We start from the raw sequence: 20,420 nt of genomic DNA, 5'->3' as shown, positions 1-20,420 counted from the left end.
ACTACCTAATTCAAGACTTAAAATATGGTAGAAAAAGCTTAACATGCTTGATCGATGATTTTGACTTGATTGAAAGGTAATTTTTTGCTAAGGGCGTGCCGCATAACAAAGGAGTTCAACAATTAACACCACCAACACTAGGGTACATATAGGGCTCGGTGCTCTTGATTAAATGCTAATTGCATACCTTCATACTTGATATAATCTAATGAAATGCCACAATCCCATTGATCCTGAATTCCTGAAAACTATTAAGTCTGCTGAATTTTGAATAGGATATGAAATTCTATTTTCTCCATATGAAGTCCAATGAGGCTAGAACCACTCTCAAACATCCTGAGTCATTTCATGGTAATGTTAAAAATTTAAGTAAAAGAATGAAAATGAAAAATAAAGGAGAATGTCACTTTTACTTTAAGAATTTAACATTACCATGAGGGAGCATTTGCTATATTTATATTTTTTTTGCCTTCATTCGTCACCCTAACCCAAGGTGGACCCACCCCCAACAAGCAAACTCACCTAAAATTAAAAAAGAAATTGAAAAAAAAAAGATTTTCTAACGCTTTTCCGGAAGTGTACGCTTCCTCCTCCGAAGCGCCACACTTCCGACACTCGAAGCGCCGTACAAAGCGCGCTTCTGAGCCACGCTTCCGAAAAGTCCAGAAAGCGGCAAAAAAAATCGGAAGCGCGCTTTCAGCGAAGCTTCCTAGGCGTTTCCGCACGGGACGCTCTTCCGGGCTTGGAACTGGGGGGGCCGCTTCGTGCAACATTAATCTCACCTCTTTCTTTGGTTAAATTCCAATGCCACCCTAGGGGAGTCTATTGCTACATTTCAAAGTTGTTCCGAGGAGATTTACAGGTGTATTCGACCATCAATTGGAGCAGACTGGGCGTAGAAGAAGTAGCATGCATTCTTGGGATAAATAGCTACAGGGCATATTGGTTTCTAGGCTTTTCAAAGTGTGTTGCCTTGGTATTTGCCAAAGTTTTTGGGTGTTTTGCAGGTCTAAAGTGAAGGGAGTTTGGAGGGGGTTTTCTATTACTTTCTGGCAGTGCGGAGAGGGTCACTGGCTGGGCTTACGCATGGTGCAAAGCTGTGGGATTTGGGGAGAGATACTTGTTGGGATTTTGAGGTATTGCCAGAGGAATTTGCAGAAGAGCTTTTAAAGAGATTTTCGGAGGAGTTTGGGGCTTGAGAGCAGCATTCTTCCTTCAATTGTGTGTACACCAAGCACAAAGAGGAGTGCTCATTTTTGGGGCTTCCCGGACCAGCTGGAAGTAGGCCAATTCCTTGTTGGGTTATTGTGGGTTTGAGGTGTACAGGCTGTGGCTAATTTCGCTGAATTTTTTGAGCAGTTTCTAGGGCTAAATCAGCAGTTCATTCCCAGTAGTTGCAACTATTATTTTTGGTTGGGCATAGTCCTTGTAGCAGAGCCATTTTCAGCATTTGGGAGATTCATCTCCACCTGGGTTTTTGGCGTTGCTTGTTGTGACAAGCCCAGGTTCACATATTTCCACATATTTGTACTCCATCTTATTCACTTAATATTGAATAAAATGGCTCAGCTTGGAGCAGTTTCTAGTGTTGTATATTGTTGTTTATGCATGGGTTAAAATTTTGTGTTGCATGTTGGTACTTTCCTTTCTTATCATTGTTATTTCCTGTTAGGGATATTACAAATTCACACCAGAATTCCTTTAAGCATTAAATGAAAGCACCTAAATAAATAAATGGTTAGCATATCTCATATTTGAAGACCCATCTTCATAAGGTGAATTGACTAGATGAAAGAAATCACAAATCGAAGAGTGATTGAGAGGCAACTAAGAGTGGCTATCTATGGATCAAAGTGGGGTTGTTGCATGGCAAGCTGGATCAAAATGAGGAAAAATATCACCTGGGGAGTTATGCATAGGCTAGTGGGTAACAGATCTATAGGCAGCTAGTGGGGAGCTTGATATATCTTATAGCCACTAGGCCTAATTTGAGTTATGTTGTGCACTCCATTTCTAGATTTATGACAATGTTGAAGGTAGAGCATTGGATTGCAACAAAGCGAGCATTGAGATATGTGAAAGGGACAATTGACATTGGCATTTTGTACAGCAGAAGCAAAGATCCTAGGCTATGTGGGCTTATAAATTAAATTTGGGTAGGTTGTGTGGATGATATAAATCAACATCTACATATATTTTTTTCCTTGGCATGGCTGTAGTCACATGGACCAGCAAGAAACAATGTGCAATAGTCTTTTCATTGACCAAAGCAAAATATTGAGGAGCAGTGAAAGGAGCATGTGAAGTAGTCTGGCTTAGGAAGATTCTTTCAAACAAAGATGCAATAGATAGAGTTGACATCCCTACTCTTTGACAATCAAGGGTTGCTCAAACTAGCCAAGGATCCAGTCTTCCACAAACATACCAAACATTTTCAAATACATTGCCACTTCATTAGACAAGTTGTACAAGATGGATATATTGAGCTGTAGTACTGCCCCACAAAGTACCATATTGCAGACATTTTCACCAATCTTTGGCTCTTGAAAAATATGTAGAATTCCAAGATAAGCTTGGTGTAGTTAGTAAATTGACTATTGAGGGTGTCAAAGTAAATATCAAATTATAATGGTCAACTAGATATATCATATTAGACATAAGCATTAATAATGTCATTTGGACATTAGGTTATTTTATGCTTTATTTCACTTTAGTGTGTTTTTTTGGTCTAATCTCATATTCATAAAGAGGATTGACTGGAACTAGCTTGTAACAATTTATGAGCAAGCTTTTGCTTTCTTATTATGAATCCAATCGTGGTTTCGTTTATGTGTTCATGTTATCATTATACTATCCAAGCTCACACAATTGATGGTGGTCTCAATCTCCTTATTTGTAGGAGTCTTTCCATGAGGAGATTAAGCCAGTGATTATCAAACGAACAACTTTTGTAGGAATCAAATTAGTACAAAATTAGCAACATCCTTATTATAGACATATCCTTAGGAGTTCCATACAGAATTGCAATAATTAGCAATTTCCCTTTGTACCAAGCTCTGATCCTTGTCAGAATAAAGGACCAGTTCGTCTTCATCCTAACATATCCTGAAATATTTTTGTGTTGTTATCAACCTACTCATTTCATTTGGTTCATGTACAAATCCACACATTTCCTCTTTCTTTGGTAAAAATTACTTCTAATTTCATATCAATGAACTATTGCAAGACCAAACCTCGATTGTCCAGTCACAATGCATGAAACTTTGAATCCTATCACATTCAACTAGCAAAGAATTTCTAAAAGCTCGTCTCATAATGAGCCTCCAATTTTACTAAGTTGAGGGGATATCCTTTACCTACACTGCATTCTAGTCCCAGTACATCCTTAGCTGATTAGCAATTGCCCTAAAATAGATCTTTCAAAACTGTAAAGATATCTTTTAAATGGGCCTTTGAAATTTAGCTATAAGGTTGTCAATATTAGGCATGATTATGGAATATCAAATATGAAAATTTGGCAACACTATTTAGGCTTGTTTGAGTATATGACATAAACATCGGCATCACTCCGATAATGATGTTCAATGTTCATAGCTATTTCGGCATTCAATGAGTTCATATTTATACCATAGTGGCAAATTACAGTTAAAATTTCAATATAACAATGTTAAACCCAAAGGACAGAAATCAATGCTACCTGGAAATTAAAGCCGCCAGTGATTCCATCAACATTTATCACCTTCAATCAATTTTGCAAGTTATATATTGTTTAGATTGCCATAGCATGAATAAGGTCAAATAGACAGACCTTATTGATCAATCTTCACTTAAACAAAGCTTGAATAATAAGATTATAAAATGGAAAGATATGGCTAAGAAAGGGAAATTACTAAAAGGTAACAGCAAGGACTACCTCTCCAGCAAAGAAGAGATTAGGGCATGTCCTACTTTCCATGGTATTTAGATTGATCTGCATGTTCAAAATAACATGAGTAATTCAATAATGAAAGGCACCGAGTGTTTGTTGAAAGGATTAAAAATGTACAGATGATGTTAGTGAACTGTAATTGTTTCAGCAACATTTAACAAACACTGTCAAATATCTCTCTAGTTTCACAAGGTAACAGTTCATCTAACAGCTTCAAAATATGAAATCCCAATAACCTCAGAAAGTGGGACTCCTCCAGCAGTGACAAACTCATCCTTGAATTCACCCTGTCACAAATGAAGTATATTACTAGAATGCTGATTTTGCTGTACTGTAATCACATTGACTACAAAAAAGATGACATACCCAGCAGTTTGAAACATATGACATTACTTATATAAACAATTACCTTAAATCCAGTTTTTCATAGTCATACAGTGAACTGGTTTTTATGTTGCAATACAAAAGATAAATGGAAAGTCATAAGTTATGTCAGCAACACACCTTTCCCGAAAGATCAAAAGAGAAATACTTTATACTGGAGGCAAGCAATTGCAAACTGTGGTGAGATACAGATGCCCATAAAGTATTCCTGTCCAATCCCTGCAATGCCATTTTCCGACATGTGGGTGAAATGCCTGGATTGAGAACATGTTCCAAAAGGGAAATTTTCTTGCATTTCTTAAGAATTAAAGTAACAATTAACAAAGCAATTTGACGAAATGCCGAGTAGAAATATTTGTCACATTGCTTTTGCCTGTTTTGCAGGAATTAGATGATCTAGTTGGCATCTCATTTTACACAAATTTTAAATCATAAGGAGACAATCAACAAGACCTGATGTTCCACTAGATATTGCCAAAATCTTTTTGGCAAGTGAAATTCTGGTGGAGACGAATTTTGCAACTTCTGTTTCTGTAGAAGCAGATTACAATACTCAGCATAAAGTAGATGAGATGAGATAAGATAAATTTATTAAGTCCATCAAATGACCAAAACTAGGTCAATCAAAGTGCACAGGAAAAAAGTGTTAATACAAAAAATTGGAAGTGTTAAGGCCACTCCCATATAAGACACTGTGCAAGAGCAGCCAGAACATTTTATTCTCATAAACATTATACATATGATATAAGCATAGATAGGACTAGATCAGTTTACATCACATGACAAAGAAAACAAAGTTCAACATACTTCAGGAGTTAGTATATCAATACATACTGCAGGACAAGGACACGCCTTTGCCTTTATAGGTGGCACCTTTTTCGCTTAAATTAGACAATGCCAATACAAATCCAGAAATGCCTATGATTATTATACAAACACACATATTAGCAACTCAGAAAAGCCTTTTCTTAACCCAAGATATTAATTCCCCACGATATTGTTCCTGTTATGATTCAAAGCCAAAGTTAACATTGTTATTTAACATTGTTTCTGTCTACAGTTCAGCTTCAAAAAACCAAGTTCCTCAATATTAAACTAGCATAACAATAACAGCACTTTTATCATGTAATGGATGTACAACTTGTTATACATGAAGATACATGAATTCATAATCTGTTTACTAACTTGGTAACTCAGATCTGGACATAAGCTGTGCCTTCTTTTGCATATATTACCAGTAGATACTCGGCATATGCTTTCATTTATTGGAGGTATATCAATGGAAATGATTGAAGTATCCTCGTTTTTCCCTTTTCATTTAATGTCGCTTTCCTCATAAGGATCAATGTCTACCCATATCTACATGCACTATTATGCAAGTAGTGATTATTCTGGGTTGCCCTTGCAAATCTGGGTGTTGCTGCAGGACGAAATTGTCTGTACATACCTCAATACTGCTCCAAAAGGGTTGAAACTTCCGCTGGTACCTTTTCTCATGCTGCTCCACCAAACCCAGAAAGGATTTGGACACTCGACTAGCCATCAGAAAACCCACCAAGAAGTGTGAATTGCCCAGTGACACCAGTTGTGCGCATTGCTGAATAATAGCTGCAAATGGCCCTCAATCCACTGTAAAATTCCAGCAAAAACTCCTTTCAATTAACCCTGAAAATTCCTGCTCCTCCCCAGCTCCAAACCACAGCCCCAAGCTCCCACGAATTTGCCCAATTTATCCTCTGCGCAGGCCCACGCAGGCCCTAAACAACAAGTGATAGCTCTGCTGATTTACCACAGAAGCAAGCCCTGCAATCACTCTAATCCACCTGCAAAATGTAGGCAACAACTCCCTTCAAAAACCCGGAAAAGGCTTTGACTTATAACAGCTCCTCCAACTAGGGCAAATTTTGCTCCTGCATAAGTCTGCCCCAGAAATTCATCAAAACACCTGCAATGTCTCCTGGAACAGCACTCTGAAGTGTATAGAATCCTCCTAGGGATGGCACTCGTGGTCCACCGAAGGTAGGTTGAGATTTTCGGTTGGAGATCTCATGTGCCCTGCAACACTTTGTTGACCCAGCTAAATGTTGATTTGGGGTAGCATTAGATGTGCTATAGCCACGAAATTTGGTGGAGAGGTTGGGGCACATGAGATCACCAATACCCAGAAAGGGTTTGTGCAGATTCTAAATAGTTCAGGAGATATTAAAATAATTAATATTTTTAATGGAGTCCCTAAGTCTAAACTTAGGGAAATTAAAGTATTAATGTGAATTAATATGACACTGTGTTAGAATGGTCCAAAAGACATGGATCAAGCCAGATCTAATCTTAGCCATTGATTAGGGACTTAATTTCGGCCGTTGATATGTCAACGAGAAAAGTATAAGAGGAGGCTTGAGGGTCACTTGAAGAATACACCAGAGTGATCAATCATTCTATTCTCTAGAGCGGGGTTTGCTAAGAGAGATAGAATTGATGATTGGAGTTGCAGCTGAGGGGCATTGGGTACAGAAAGACAGAGAGGCAGAGATAGTGCCAAAAGAGCAGCGCAGTAGCCGGGGAGAGTGAAGCAGTAGCAGCCAGAGCTCATGCAGGGCCACGCAGAGGTAGCCGAGAGCTGCACAGAGCTTCAGAGAGGCTAGTGTTACTGACGCAGAGGGCCAGAAGGTTGACACAGGGCCTCTTGAGGCTGGCGCAGACACATTCAGGGTGACGCAAGGCCAATGCTAGGCAAGGAGAGGCTCACGCAGTCCAAAAAGACAGACACTGGGGTTTCTGGGGGATATTGGAGTTGAGGAGCTGTTGGAAGGTTTATTTGGGTTTCAGTCGGGAAATTTGTCTCAAACTGAGAAGTATTACTGCCAAGGAAATTCTTTGTTGGGTAGGATGGATTTGGCACCCAGATTGTACTATGATATTTCTTAATAAGAAAACCCTCAGATAGTTGCACCGGTTTTCCCACATTCGGTTTTTCAAGGGACATTGGTCCAAAAATAACGGTGTCATTTGGTGTGATTGTTTTTGTTTCCTTCAGTCGTTGATCTGTAATATGTTGAGATTGCACTAGTGTTTATTTTCAGTATTTACATTGTAAATAACTTGTTAAGTAACGGAACAAGTAGGTAGGAATAAATCAGATAAAGTGCATGGAGGGTTTCTAACTGGTAGACTTAGAAACTTCAACATGCTATCAGAGCGTGATCGCAGATCACAGGAGGACTAGGGACATCAACCGAGCAGAGCAATAGCAGCAGAAAACAACTATCCCGAGGTGACAAAAGTTGTTTCTAGCAGAGCAGTAACAAAGGAAGGGTGACGCAGTGCCTGCGTCATCAAGGGTGAGCCAGGAAGAGGCAGCACAGGGGCTAAGGAAGGGAAAGGGAGCCTCACGCAGAGCCACACAGAAGCTAGGAGCGCTGACGCAGTTGGCTGAGGAGGGCGGGTTGATGGTGTCGGGATTGCGCAGAGCCTAGGAGCTGTCACCTTCAGGTTGTTGGGGTTTAGAAGGTTGTGGGAACATTGTAGAGTGGAGCTGGTGAGATACTGTAGTCAGAACAGTACCTGACAGAAGGACAAGAGGAGGGAGTTGCTACCGAGGGTTTCTAGCCAAGAAACCTGGATCAGTGGTGCGGTTGCATAGACGATCAAAGTAAGGGGCATCTCGACATCGACAGAAGGATTTCCAGGAGGAAAATCAAGAAATAGAGGGAGTCAGATCGAGAACTTCCAGGAGGGAAGTAGAAGACCATCATGACACTACACGGAGTAAGAGACCAGGACAGGCTGGATGGAGCGTCGAACTTTGCAGTCTGGAAGGCCAGAATCTTATCCGTACTTGACAGAAATCGTGTCAAGAACTTTGCCTTGAAGATTATAGCTATCCCAGTGGAACCAAATGATAACGACAAGTATGAGGAGGCAATGGCAAGGGCCAAGAGAATCTTCCTTGATGGGGTCAAGGACCATGTAGTACCACATATTGCCGAGAAGAAAACAGCATATGAGATGTGGGAGGCCCTCAAGAAATTGTACCAGCATACTTCTATGTAGAGAAGAATGTTACTAGAGAATCAGTTGAGGTTGTATCAGATGAAGAAGGGAGAACCAATTGACACCTTCCTCGGAGGACTGAATGAGATCCAAGATCAGTTGACTGCTATAGAAGCCACGCCGGATCAGGAATTGATGGTGAGGACAACCTTGAATGTTGTCTCAGAAGACTGGGAGGTATTTGTCCAAAGTATACTGGGTAGAGGGACACTTCCACCTTGGGATGAGATGTGGGCTGCTCTTCGCCAAGAAGATATCAGACGGGTAGCAGCAGCAAGGGGATCAAAGTCAAGCAGGAGGAGAAGATGTTGCCCTAGCATCTAAGGGAAAGTAGAAAAAACGAAAGAAGAAGGATCTCTCCAAGACCAAGTGCTTCCACTGTGGGGAGTTGGGTCATTATGCAACCCAGTGTCCAAGGAAGAAGAGTAAGGGAGAGTCTTCCGAAACTAAGGTAGCGCCAGTAAGGGCAGAGAAGGAAGTGTTAACAGACGATGACTGTGCCATGAGTGCACACGCACCACTTGAGCGGAAGTGGGGAGACATCGAGCTGTAGTCAGGTGGACTATAGGCGATGAGGGGTAGGATCCTCGAGGTACCCAGCCTCTTGGATTAGACCTTGCTACAGGAGCCCCGAAGAGGAGTAGCAGGACTGGCTAAGTCGGGTAGAGATGGATGCGGAGGAAGCGACAGAGAGAGCTATAGTGCAGGAGTTCCAGGACAGCGCAAGGCTAGTAGACTGCAACAGTGCGAGAGGCATGGGAGTGTTGCACCAGTGCAGGATGGCGCCGAGAGGTGTGCAATGGTGCGAGATACAGGGAGTTGTTGCAGCAACATAGAGGTCAGAGAGGGAGCACTTGTCAGCGACAGAGGGAGCTTCAGCATCAAGAGGGTCTCTAGCCCAACAGAGAGGTCAAAGTTGGGAGATCAGTTACTTACTTCTCAGTAACTGAGTTGCAATGCAGCAGTGGGCAGCATGATGCAACATGATGATAGGAGGTGCGGATGTAGTGTTGGGAGAAAGGACCAGCAGTAGCACGGATGCAAAGGGAGCTGTCATACAAATGTAGCAGTAGAAGTTGCAGAACCATGGGCAGCAGTACATGATACAACAGTGCAGAGGATGGGGGGCAGCAGGCTTAGCATCAACACAGAGACCGATGTTGGATGATCAGAGTAATACTCAATGAGGAGTATTTCTAGAGCATAGTCCTCGCTAAGAGGGTGTGTTGATTTGGGGTAGCATCGGATGTGCTCTAGCCACAAAATTTGGTGGAGAGGTTGGGGCACATGAGATCTCCAATACCCAGAAAGGGTTTGGGAAGATTCTAAACAGTTCAGGAGATATTAAAATAATTAATATTTTTAATGGAGTCCCTAAGTCTAAACTTAGGGAAATTAAAATATTAACGTGAATTAATATGAAACTGTGTTAGAATGGTCCAAAAGAGATGGATAAAGCCAGATCTAATCTTAGCCATTGATTAGGGACTTAATCTCGACCGTTGATATCTCAACGAGAAAAGTATAAGAGGAGGCTTGAGGGTCACTTGGAGAATACACCAGAGTGATCAGTCATTCTATTCTCTAGAGCGGTGTTTACTAAGAGAGATAGAATCAGTGATCGGAGTTGCAACTAAGGGGCATTGAGTACAGAAAGACAAAGAGACAGAGATAGTGTCGGGAGAGCAGCGCAGTAGCCGGGGAGAGTGACGCAGTAGCAGCGAGAGCTCACGCAGGGCCACACAGAGGTAGCTGGGAGCTGCACAGAGCTTCAGAGAGGCCAGCGTTGCTGATGCAGAGGGACAGAAGGGTGACACAGGGCCTCTTGAGGTTGACATAGACCCATTCAGGGTGATGCAAGGCTAGCGCTGGGCAGGGAGAGGCTCACGTAGTCTAGAAAGGCAGATGTTGGGGTTTTTGTGGCAGATTGGAGCTAAGGAGCTGCTGGAAAGTTTATCTAGGATTTCAACGGGAAATTTGTCTCAAATTGAGAGGTATTACTGCCAAGGAAATTCTCTGTTGGGTAGGCCGGATTTGGCACCTAGATTGTACTCTAATATTTCTTAATAAGGAAACCCTCAAATAGCTGCATGGTTTTCCCACATTGGGTTTTTCTGGGGACATTGGTCCAAAAATAACGGTGTCATTTTGTGTGATTGTTTTTGTTTCCTTCAGTTGTTGATCTTTATTATGTTGAGCATGCACTAGTGTTTATTTTCAATATTTACATTGTAAATAACTTGTTAAGTAATGGAACAAGTAGGTAGGAATAAATCAGATAAAGTGCATGGAGGGTTTCTAACTGGTAGACTTAGAAACTTCAACATGGTATCAGAGCGTGATTGCAGATCACAGGAGGACTGAGGACATCAGCTTAGCGAAGCAATAGCAACAGAAAACAGCTGTCTCGAGGTGACAGAAGTTGTTTCTAGCAGAGCAGTGACAAGGGAAGGTTGATGCAGTGCCTGCATCATCAAGGGTGAGCCAGGAAGAGGCAGCGCAGGGGCTAAGGAAGGCAAAGGGAGCCTCATACAGAGCCACGCAGAAGCTAGGAGGGCTGACATAGTTGGCTGAGGAGGTCGGGATGCTGGTGCCAGGATTGCACAGAGCCTAAGAGCTCTCACCTTCAGGTTCCTGGGGTTTAGAAGGCTATGGAAACATTACAGAGTGGAGCTAGTGAGGCACTGTAGTCAAAACAGTACCTGACAGGGCAAGGCCAAGAGGAAGGAGTTGCTACTGAGGGTTTCTAGCTGAGAAACCCGGATCAGTGGTGCGGTTGCACAAACGATCAGAGTAGGGGGCATCTCGACATCGATAGAAGGATTTCCAGGAGGGAAATCAAGAAATAGAGGGAGTCAGATCGAGAACTTCCAAGAGGGAAGTAGAAGACCATCATGACACTACACGGAGTAAGAGACTAAGACAGGCTGGACGGAGCGTTGAACTTCGTAGTCTGGAAGGCCAGAATCTTATCCGTACTTGACAGAAATTGTGTCAAGAACTTTGCCTTGAAGATTATAGCTATCCCAGTTGACCCAAATGATAACGACAAGTACGAGGAGGCAATGGCGAGGGACAAGAGCATCATCCTTGATGGGGTCAAAGACCATGTAGTACCACACATTGCCGAGAAGGAAACAACATATGAGATGTGTGAAGCCCTCAAGAAATTGTACCAGCATACTTCTGGGTAGAGAAGAATGTTACTAGAGAATTAGTTGAGGTCATATCAGATGAAGAAGGGAGAACCGATTGACACCTTCCTCAGACGACTGAATGAGATCCGAAATCAGTTGACTGCTATAGAAGCCATGCTGGATCAGGAATTGATGGTGAGGACAACCTTGAATGCTGTCTTAGAAGACTGGGAGGTATTTGTCCAGAGTATACTGGGCAGAGGGACACTTCCACCTTGGGATGAGATTTGGGCTGCTCTTCGCCAAGAAGAGATCAGACGGCAGTCAAAGATGGGTAGCAGCAGCAAGGGGATCAAAGTCAAGTAGGAGGAGTTAGATGTTTCCCTAACATTTGAGGGAAAGCAGGAAAAACAAAAGAAGAAGGATCTCTCCAAGATCAAGTGCTTCCACTGTGGGGTGCTGGGTCATTATGCGACCCAGTGTCCAAGGAAGAAGAGTAAGGGAGAGTCTTCAGAGACTAAGGCAGTGCCAGCAAGGGTAGAGAAGGAAGTGTTGACAAACGATGACTGTGCCATGAATGCACACACACCACTTGAGCGGAAGTGGGGAGACATCGAGCTGTAGTCAGGCGGACTACAGGTGATGAGGGGCAGGATCCTCGACGTACCCAGCCTCTTGGATTAGACCTTGCTATGGATGCGGATGAAGTAGCAAAGAGAGCTACAGTGTAGGAGTCCCAAGACAGCGCAAGGCTAGCAGGCTGCAACAGTGCGAGAGGCACGGGAGTGTTGCACCAGTGCAGGATGCCACAAAGAGGTGTGCAACAGTGCAAGATGCAGGGAGTTATTGCAGCGACACAGAGGTCAGAGAGGGAGCACTTGTCAGCAACAAAGGGAGCTTCAGCATCAGGAGGGTCTCTAGCCCAACAGAGAGGTCAGATTTGGGAGATCAGTTAATTACTTCTCAGTAACTAAGTTGTAGTGCAGCAGTGGGTAGCACAATGCAACATGATGAGAGGAGGTGCAGTGCGGATGCAGTGCTGGGAGAAAGGAGTAGCAGCAGCACAGATGCAGAGGGAGCTGTCGTACAGATGCAGCAGTGGCAGTTGCAGAACCATGGGAAGCAGTGGAGGATACAGTAGTGCACAGGATGGTGGGCAGCAAGCCTAGCATCAGGACATGGACCGATGTCGGATGATTAGAGTAATACTCAGTGGGGAGTATTGCTAGAGCACAGTCCTCGCTAAGAGGGAGTGTTGATTTGGGGTAGCATCGGATGTGCTCTAGCCACGAAATTTGGTGGAGAGGTTATGGCACACGATATATCCAATACCCAGAAAGGGTTTGGGCAGATTCTAAACAGTTCAGGAGTTATTAAAATAATTAATATTTTTAATGGAGTCCCTAAGTCTAAACATAGGGAAATTAAAATATTAATGTGAATTAATATGAAACTGTGTTAGAATGGTCCAAAAAACATGGATCAAGCCAGATATAATCCTAGTCATTGATTAGGGACTTAATCTCGACTGTTCATATGTCAACTAGAAATGTATAAGAGGAGGCTTGAGGGTCACTTGGAGAATACACCAGAGTGATCAATCATTCTATTCTCTAAAGCAAGGTTTGCTAAGAGAGATAGAATCAGTGATCGGAGTTGCAGCTGAGGGGCACTGTGTACAGAAAGACAGAGAGGCAGAGATAGTGTCGGGAGAGCAGTGCAGTAGCCAGGGAGAGTGACGCATTAGCAGCCAGAGCTCATGCAGGGCGACGTAGAGGTAGCCGAGAGTTGTGCAGAGCTTCAGAGAGGCCAGCGTTGCTGACGCAGATGGCCAGAAGGCTGACGTAAGGCCTCCTGAGGCTGACGCAGACCCATTCAGAGTGACGCAGGGCCAGCGCTAGGCAGGGAGAGGCTCACGCAGTCCAGAAAGGCAAATGATGGGGTTTTTGGGGCAGATTGGAGCTGACAAGCTACCGAAAGATTTATCTAGGGTTTCATCCAGGAAATTTGTCTCAAACTGAGAGGTATTACTGCCAAGGAAATTCTCTGTTAGGTAGGCCGGATTTGACACCCAGATTGTACTCTGATATTGCTTAATAAGAAAACCCTTAGATAACTGCACCGGTTTTCCCACATTGGGTTTTTCCGGGGACATTGATCCAAAAATAACAGTGTCATTTGGTGTGATTGTTTTTGTTTCCTTCAGTTGTTGACCTGTAATATGTTGAGCATGCACTAGTGTTTATTTTCAGTATTTAAATTGTAAATAATTTGTTAAGTAACGGAACAAGTAGGTAGGAATAAATCAGATAAAGTGCATGCAGGGTTTCTAACTGGTAGACTTAGAAACTTCAACACTAAACAGCTTGAGCAAATAATGTTAAGATGTCAAATGAGCAAAAGTCCCAAAATGAGTGCTCTCCCTTCTATACATAATTTCAGCCTCTTTTCCCTCCTTTTTGGCTCTACTGAACTAATCCCCTTCTTCTAAGTTCTTCCTTTTCCCTCCAAATTGAACTCTCCAAGGGAGTGCGTATTTCCCCATGGGGTGGCCCCCACCTTCCACTAGCTCCACGATTTTCCTTTTCCTCCAAAGTGGGTGTCTCTCTTTTCCCCCAAAATTGAGTGCCCTTTTTATTTTATTTACTCTTCCTAAATTGTGAGCCAAAATTTGTGTCCTCCTAACCAAAATTGCAAAATGGTGATGTTGCTTGTGATTTTAATTAGAGGGGACATAACATCCAAAGATAGATCATAAGAGCTTGATAACTTCCGTATATAGAAAAATGAGAGAAGAAACCCCCTCCAAGTGGAAATAACGGCTAATTGGCCTGATCCTTGTCAAAATAATTTCATCTATTGAACATAACTTGATCTTCTTTTAATCTCCATTGTTGATTTTTTTTTGACGAAAATTTTGAATTTTTCTTAAAACCCCTTTTTTTATTAATCAAAAAAATAATATTTTGGACTAATATCTTCAAAATATTCATTTTGACTTAACCACCAAGGTCAATGGGTCAAATTTTCTAAAAATATCCATTTTCCCTTGGTGGAGGACCTCCAATTTTTATTTTTTTTTGACCAATGAATTTTTTATTATTTTCCACTTGGAGAGAATTTAATTACTCTCAAATTATTTTTTTGGCTCAAAATTAATTAATTTTTTGGCTTAAGATTTTTATTTAACTTTTGTAGAAAAATTAATTAATTGACTCTAGAGGTGATTAATTAATTTTCCACGTTCAAATATTTTAGCCATGGTGTCTAATTATGAGTAACCATGCATTAAAATGTGTTTTTACATCGAATTATTACAATATCAACCCTTAGAAGGGGAAAACACATTTAGAGATAGACCCTCAAGACATTACCCAATTTTGCAAGACAATATCATATACTATGAAACTAAGTGTGTTTATAATAAAATAATTTAACCATGGTGTCTAACTATGAGTAACCATGCACTAAAATTATTCCTAAACACACTTTTACATAGACTCGATAAACACTAAGTGTCACCTAAGACATTGTCAAAGAATTCCACCCTAGCTTTGGGGTTATAACTGGATGAAATTTTTTGTCGATTATCCGTGTTTACAAAGACACATAATTCAGGGAGGTTAAAAAACTTCTTGGGCTGAAATCCTTTGACAAAAATCATAGGCTTACCTAGGTGCTATTACATGGCTTAATGGTCATACTAGCATCATTTACAATAAACTTTGCAGAAATTGGGTTTACAATGATAATATTAACGTTGATTGATGAATTTGATCTTTGAAAAAATTTGTCTGGTGCTTTGTACTCTGATTCTTGGACTGTTGATAAAGTGTGGTCAACAGGTGCCATAATTGTCTTTCATTCAACTATGCAAAGTCTTATGTCTATCTACCCATGGTGGATGCCATTGCAAGGGTTGGCCCTGGATATAAAGCTCCACCTTATAATGTATAATATTCCCTTTAATTAAAATTTGCTAAGTGAGTTCTAAATTTTTGCAATTTTGATGGTGGACAATTTTTGGGCATAAAACTTAGGAAAAGTGGGTGAGAGACATCAAATTAAATTTTGTGAGAAGGGAGGCTCCAAAACATTAGAAAGAAGGAAAAATTATTTGGATGGTGGAATGTGGGGACCACCCCAAAGGAGAAATTTGAACTCCCTTGAGGAACTCAACTTGGATAGGTGTTAGTGAATAATAATGATGGTAATGGAGGGGATGAGACTTCATGGCCCATTGCCATGGTCAAAGGGACCAGTCGATGGGGTGTCCACATCCTGAGTGTATAAATGTGAGGAGGGAGTGTTCATGAAGGCATGAGTTACCAGCGCGACCTTTATTTTTCCACCACTCTTGTGCGCCTTTTACTTCTTGATTTTTCTTTGAATTACTGTTTATAGCTCAAGGGCTGGATCTTGAATTGTATGATGTAGTAGATGTGTTACCCCTTTAAGATGAGTCATTTTATTGCTCATCAGGGTTGGGACATGCAAGAGTTCCTTCTTTTGATGTAATGGAGCAATAAGTGCTCAAGAACTAGGTGATGGCCATATCAGTGAGCTAGAGCTCATGCTAGACTTTAGCCCATGTGCTAATCTTTATGTCCCTGACCATATTTTGCATTTTGAATTTTCTTTATTTTATTTTTTTTGTGGCCATGATATGCTCTTTCTATTTCTTTTAGTTGCATCAACCTCTAAGGGAAAAGTTTTTGGGGCCTACTTAAGGTTTGTGAACATATGAGTGCCAAATCCCCAAGAACCAATGGCAAGTTGAACGCGAAGAATGGAGTTGAGGTATGGGCTTGTAATGTGAGATGGAAGGTGTTAATTATGAGATATGGGAAGATGGAACTATGTTATCTCAATTAGGGCTTCCCAAGTAGTGCCCCTCCTATATGCAAAATGGTCTTAAGGGAGGTCCCACTAGACTAGAATCAAAGAATAAACCCCCAAGTAAGGTGAGTGAACAAGATCATGGTCAAATCCTGTCAATCTTCTAGATCACCGCATAATCCATACTAAATGCCCAAAAACAAACAAGTATAAGTAGCTTTGAGTGGCATCCCACCTTCATCCAAGCGCTAATGCCAGATGGATGAGAAGCAAATGGTTGCTGCAAGTGGTGGAGATACAAGGTATATCATCAGCTAATGGTGGTTGTCAAGGGCTATTGGCTCTCCGGCTAATTTTCAAGTGTAGGAGAAGAGTTTTCTCCTATGGGGTTTCCCATTTTGGTGGGTAACACAACCAAAAGTGGTCTATCATCCTGTTCAACCGGTGATCCATATTATAATGTGCTTAAATATTAAACAAAAGCATTTGAATATAAAAATGGTTAATTTAGCTCATGTTTGATGACCCACCTTCATCAGATGAGTAGGCTAGATGTAAAGCAAGCCCTAATTGGAGCATGGATGAGAGGCATCTGACGCTAGCTCTCTGTGGATCATCATAGCGCTGCTGGCTGGCAAGCAGAACAGTAGGAGAAAAATTCTTTTAGGAGTTACCCACATGGGCGGGTAACACGTCTATCTAGACATTTATGGAAGTTGATGTATCGAGTGTATGGTGGTTATGGCCCCATTATTGGTTGATAAATGAATAATATTATGGCTGTTTCATTCAAAGGAAATTGAATTTTGTGTACTATAACTATTCTACAGGTTTATGGAGTTGTATATCTTGAGTTTACATTCAAACTTTTAAAAGCATGTTGTTACCTACTTGGGTTCATTGAGAAGTAGGAGTGGAGAATCTGTCAAAATTTTGTAAGGTTACTATATGTATTTTCACTAGTAGCCTCTACCATGACATTGTATGCTATCACCTATGAAAATTTATAAATCTAGCAAATCAGAAATCCTACTACAGTAAACTGATTTGCATTACCTACTTGTGTTCTTCATTTTAAGTGTGTTGCATTACCACCATTTTGCAATTTTGGTTAGGAGGGCACAAATTTTGGCTCACAATTTAGGGAGAGTAGATAAAATAAAAAGGGCACTCAATTTTTGGGGAAAAGAGAGACACCCACTTTGGAGAAAAAGGAAAATCGTGGAGCTAGTGGAAGGTAGGGGCCACCCCGTGGGGAAATACACACCCCCTTGGAGAGTTCAATTTGGAGGGAAAAGGAAGAAGAAGGGGATTAGTTGGGTGGAGCCAACAAGGAGGGAAAAGAGGCTGAAATTATAAATAGAAGGGAGAGCACTCATTTTGGGACTTTTGCTCATTTGACATCTAAACCATTATTTGTTTAAGCTGTTTAGCTGGGTCAACAAAGTGTTGTTCGACACACGAGATCTCCAACTGAAAATCTCAACCTACCTTTGGTGGACCACGAGTGCCATCCCTAGGAGGATTCTATACACTTCAAAGGGTTGTTCCAGGAGACATTGCAGGTGTTTGGATGAATTTTTGGGGCAGACTGGACATAGGAGCAAAATTTTCCCTAGTTGGAGGAGTTGTTATAAGTTAGAGCCTTTGTCGGGCTTTTGAAGGGAGTTTTTACCTACATTTTGCAGGTTGATTGGAGTGATTGCAGGGCTTGCTTCTGTGGTAAATCAACAGAGCCATCACTTGTTGTTTAAGGCCTGCGTGGGCCTACGCAGAGGATAAATTGGGCAAATTCGTGGGAGCTTGGGTGTAACGACCCATTTATAAAAGTTAAGAAATAATAAAAATAATTAATTAAGATAAAGTTATAAACTTTATATTTAAAATAATGTTAATAAACTTCATATTTAAAATATATATGTAAATCAAACCTTATATTAAAAATGCAAATCAAACTTTATAATTTAGAATTCGAATACCCAAAATCAAATACATTAAACGTAATAGAATTAAAGGCAAAACCACGTAAATAAAGTGACTGAGTCATAAAGAACTGGGGGATTAGCTTCTGGTTTGAGAGACGTGGACAGGAGCGTGGCAACAGGGAGGGAGGCGGTGGTTGCATGCGGGAGGGCGGCCACCGCCAAGCCCGTGGTTAAACCGGGAGGTCTGAACCGAGAACGGGGGGGAAAAAGAACGGAGCTAGAAACCAGAGGAGGAATTCAGCAGTGAGAGAGGTCTGCCATTGGAAGAGCTTTAATCCGTCTGAGATTCTGGGCACGGGGGACAGTGAGCTTCTGTTGGGAAGCTTACTGGATTGAGCAACCAGGCTTTGCTCAGTCTAGGCTGGGTGGAATTGGTTTCCCGGTAATTGGTATCAGAAGCAACCACAACGCCATCAACAACACCAGAGCAACACCAGAGCAGGCAGCAGTTCAGGTAGGTGTCCAAATTCTCTTACTGTATTTCAGTTCAGTTTTGGTTCTTACTGTATTTAGTTCTGGTCATTACTGAATTTCAGTTTATGGTCTTTACATATGGTATTAGAGCTAGTGTTCAAACCCTTTCGACCTTATAGGCCCCGTCTGCGAATCATCTTCAAGGCGAAATCTCGGTGCCCTGGCGTTCCGCAAGATTCCAAGTGCCAGGTTTGATGCCCGAAACCCTTATCCGCAAGATATTCCAAGTCTCCGTTAGAAGCTCTGGAAATAATGACGAAATCAGGTTCCGGTTTCTTGGTTGCGATTTTTAGAGGGAAAAGCTCGTTATATGTCTGAGAAAATTAGTTGAAGGAATATCTGAATAAGTAAATGCGTTTAGTTGCTCATAAATTTGGAACAGTTTGGAGTGCGGGCTTAAGCGGCATGTTATATTGTAGATTCTGTCAAACACCTTGCCGATTTACCAAAATTCATTAAAACCAAGACGCCTGATAGAGATTTCTGCCATAGTTCTTTAAAAATGTCTATGAAATCGATAAAAAACCTCTAGAATTGGCAGGTAGTAACGGCGGTCATAGTAAATTGGGGGATATTTTGTCAGCAGGTACGTCGGATAGTCGGGAAATTTGTGGAATTATTTTTCTGTTGGTAACTTCTGTCAAATTACTCAATTTAACAACATCATTGAGGGCATCCAAAATGCTTTTGAAAACCTAATAGTGTCCTGTTTCAACCGTGATTATCCCTGCTTGTCAAATAAGAATCGAGTCAATGCTAAGGGGGAAAGAAATCCGACATTTAGACTACGCCCCGAGACATCAGAAGGAGATTATGGCTTTGACCTCTTTTTCCAAAATGACAACACCAAGGTAAATATCATGAAATGCTAGCTGAGAATTTCGTTTCAAAAATATAGTGAGATATCATGATATTGACTATATTCTTGCGATATTGGCAACAGTGGCATTGACAATCTCAGAGCGGCTGAAAAATTCGCCCTCAATTGACGTGGATATGAATGAGGTTTTCATATGTTCTTTGATAACAGAAACATATTTTATATATGTTGTGCCTCAGCTAGCAAAAGTTTTTATCATAGTCGAGCTTCTAGATGATGCCAAAGCTTCTTAGTATTTCCTAGTATTTGGACCACTATATTTCCAAGTCAATGTGCACCTTATTAATTATGTGGTACCCTTTATCTATCTACATACCTAGATTTCTGTACAACTGTAGAACCCTAACTTTCCCTCTCGTGGTCCCACACTCAACTGCTAAGGAATTGACTGGGAAGAAATTTTAGACATGTCAAAATCTTATTAACGAACAAGCATTATCACATATATTGTTCAGTTTGTCAAGACTTGCAACATGTTATAATAAGAAATTGTCACTTCCATTTGTCAAGACCTACAAAATCTGTAGATTCTGTTATTTGGAGTGCAATATAAAAACAGTTTATCGTTTATATGAACTACTTAAAATTAAGGATGTCCACCTGCAAACTGTTGTAGAACCCATCGAGTATATTGGTTCTCATAAATTATATTTTTTCTAGAGATACATATTAAGTGAGATATTTCATTTTAACAGGTAGCTCTTACTACAGGTTCAACAAGTTGCAAAATAAATACCAAGCAA

At 41.2% G+C, this 20,420-nt stretch overlaps 1 protein-coding gene across 4 annotated transcripts in view; it reads right to left on the bottom strand.

The window, feature by feature from the left end:
• Positions 1–3,458: 3,458 nt before the first annotated feature.
• Positions 3,459–20,420, bottom strand: part of LOC149141871 (uncharacterized) — a 371,617-nt gene continuing 354,655 nt past the window's right edge. For 3 of the 4 annotated variants that reach the window (XM_089448940.1, XM_089448941.1, XM_089448943.1), the window contains 5 exons: positions 4,766–4,843; positions 4,433–4,531; positions 4,165–4,215; positions 3,914–3,970; positions 3,459–3,739 (listed from right to left, as the gene is read on the bottom strand). In XM_089448940.1, coding sequence (XP_089305066.1) covers positions 3,668–3,739; positions 3,914–3,970; positions 4,165–4,215; positions 4,433–4,531; positions 4,766–4,843 — 357 coding nt within the window. In that variant the 3' untranslated portion in view covers positions 3,459–3,667. The remainder of the gene's footprint in view (positions 3,740–3,913; positions 3,971–4,164; positions 4,216–4,432; positions 4,532–4,765; positions 4,844–20,420) is intronic. The other variant, XM_089448942.1, reaches the window with a different exon arrangement.

Source organism: Pinus tabuliformis, chromosome X, assembly GCF_031772625.1.
Source record: "Pinus tabuliformis cultivar Carrire ecotype Pingquan chromosome X, CPIR1, whole genome shotgun sequence".
Classification (NCBI taxonomy): Eukaryota; Viridiplantae; Streptophyta; class Pinopsida; order Pinales; family Pinaceae; genus Pinus; species Pinus tabuliformis.
Note: the sequence above shows the minus strand (reverse complement) of the source record. Positions and strands in the feature narration are given on the sequence as shown.